Source organism: Lycium ferocissimum, chromosome 8, assembly GCF_029784015.1.
Source record: "Lycium ferocissimum isolate CSIRO_LF1 chromosome 8, AGI_CSIRO_Lferr_CH_V1, whole genome shotgun sequence".
In the NCBI taxonomy this organism is placed as follows: domain Eukaryota; kingdom Viridiplantae; phylum Streptophyta; class Magnoliopsida; order Solanales; family Solanaceae; genus Lycium; species Lycium ferocissimum.
The window spans coordinates 46,743,147-46,744,478 of NC_081349.1; the positions used below are offsets into that span (position 1 = coordinate 46,743,147).

General features: G+C 33.1%; 1 protein-coding gene across 1 annotated transcript; it reads left to right on the forward strand.

Moving 5' to 3' along the window:
* The first annotated feature begins 388 nt into the window (after positions 1-388).
* Positions 389-865, forward strand: LOC132066429 (uncharacterized). The gene has a single exon (XM_059459742.1). It carries the CDS (start codon positions 389-391, stop codon positions 863-865), a length of 477 nt encoding a protein of 158 aa, XP_059315725.1.
* The last annotated feature ends 467 nt before the right edge of the window (positions 866-1,332 follow it).

Here is a 1,332-nt window from a genome sequence, read left to right on the forward strand (position 1 = left end):
GAAGGGTTCGCCCACCGTGAGGGTTAGTGTGGGTGCGCATGATCCATGATTTGGGTCGTGACAACTTTGTTAATAGGATGGACAATGACTTCGAATATAGCCGAATGTATTAATGGAAAAAAGGCGGTTCTGCAAGAGAGTTACATATTTTTGATTTCCTTGAAGAAGTGAGGAAGATGTTTGGTAGATGGAATTGCACAAATAGAAAAAATGGTACCTATACATTCACAATACTGATGAGGCGGTATCAAGAGATGTTGTCGATCAACGAGTACAAATCAATACGAATGAGGGTATCTTTGTTTGCAACACAAAAATTTAATCTACATTTTTACTATATGTAATGTATATTTATATATATTCCTAATATGGTAAAACTGCTCAGGTAATGCTTGTTTATTTGTTAAATGGTTCTCAGGTTGAAGCGTCAACTGAATATGTTTACACAGTGAATGATGGACCGAGGCGTTTCATAATAGATTTGAAGAAGAAAACTTGCAGCTGCAGGATGTTCCAACTAGACGAGATACCGTGTTCTCATGCATGGGCAGTATTGAAGAATAAAAATTTGATTCGATGTATATTGTTCGGATTTATTCAAGCCGGAAACATTGTGAACACATATGATGTGCCGATTGATCCTCTTCCCGATGAGACCGAGTGGAATGTTCCTAAAAGTATATTAGATGAAGTTGTTATGCCACCGATCTATAAGAGACCCCACGGGACGCCAAAAAAGAAGAGGGACAAGCCATTACAGGAGTTGATGATTGGTAAACGCAGAAATTCGTGCGGTAAATGTGGACGTCTTGGTCATAATAGGCGTTCGTGTGATAATCCGCCGCTCAATAAGAAGAATAAATAAGTCCATTTTGATTTTATTTGTTAAGACAATTCTACTTTAAATTTCAGTTAAAAATAAAAAATGAATTCATCTTGAATTCATATTGTTCTAGTATGATTGTATTTCACATCGTTGAACATTCGATGTTTTTCAATGTAATGCTATATTGGTGGTTAAATGGTATTTGGAAAGTCTACTCTATGTTAGCGATTAGACCTTTTGTTTTGGATTTATGATTTAATAGTTGTATTTCGTATATATTTTGGCTATATTTTAGTTGTATTTTGTATGATCTGGTAGATAATACTTATTACGTTTATCGTTAACTATATTTGATATATATTTTACATATATTTGAAGTGTATTTAGATGAAATTTTAAATTTTGTAACAAATCGTAATTTTAAAAATGATCTTATGGAATATATACGAGTTATATTTTACGTATATATCGACTGTATTTAAATGGTTATATATACTACTTTGTTA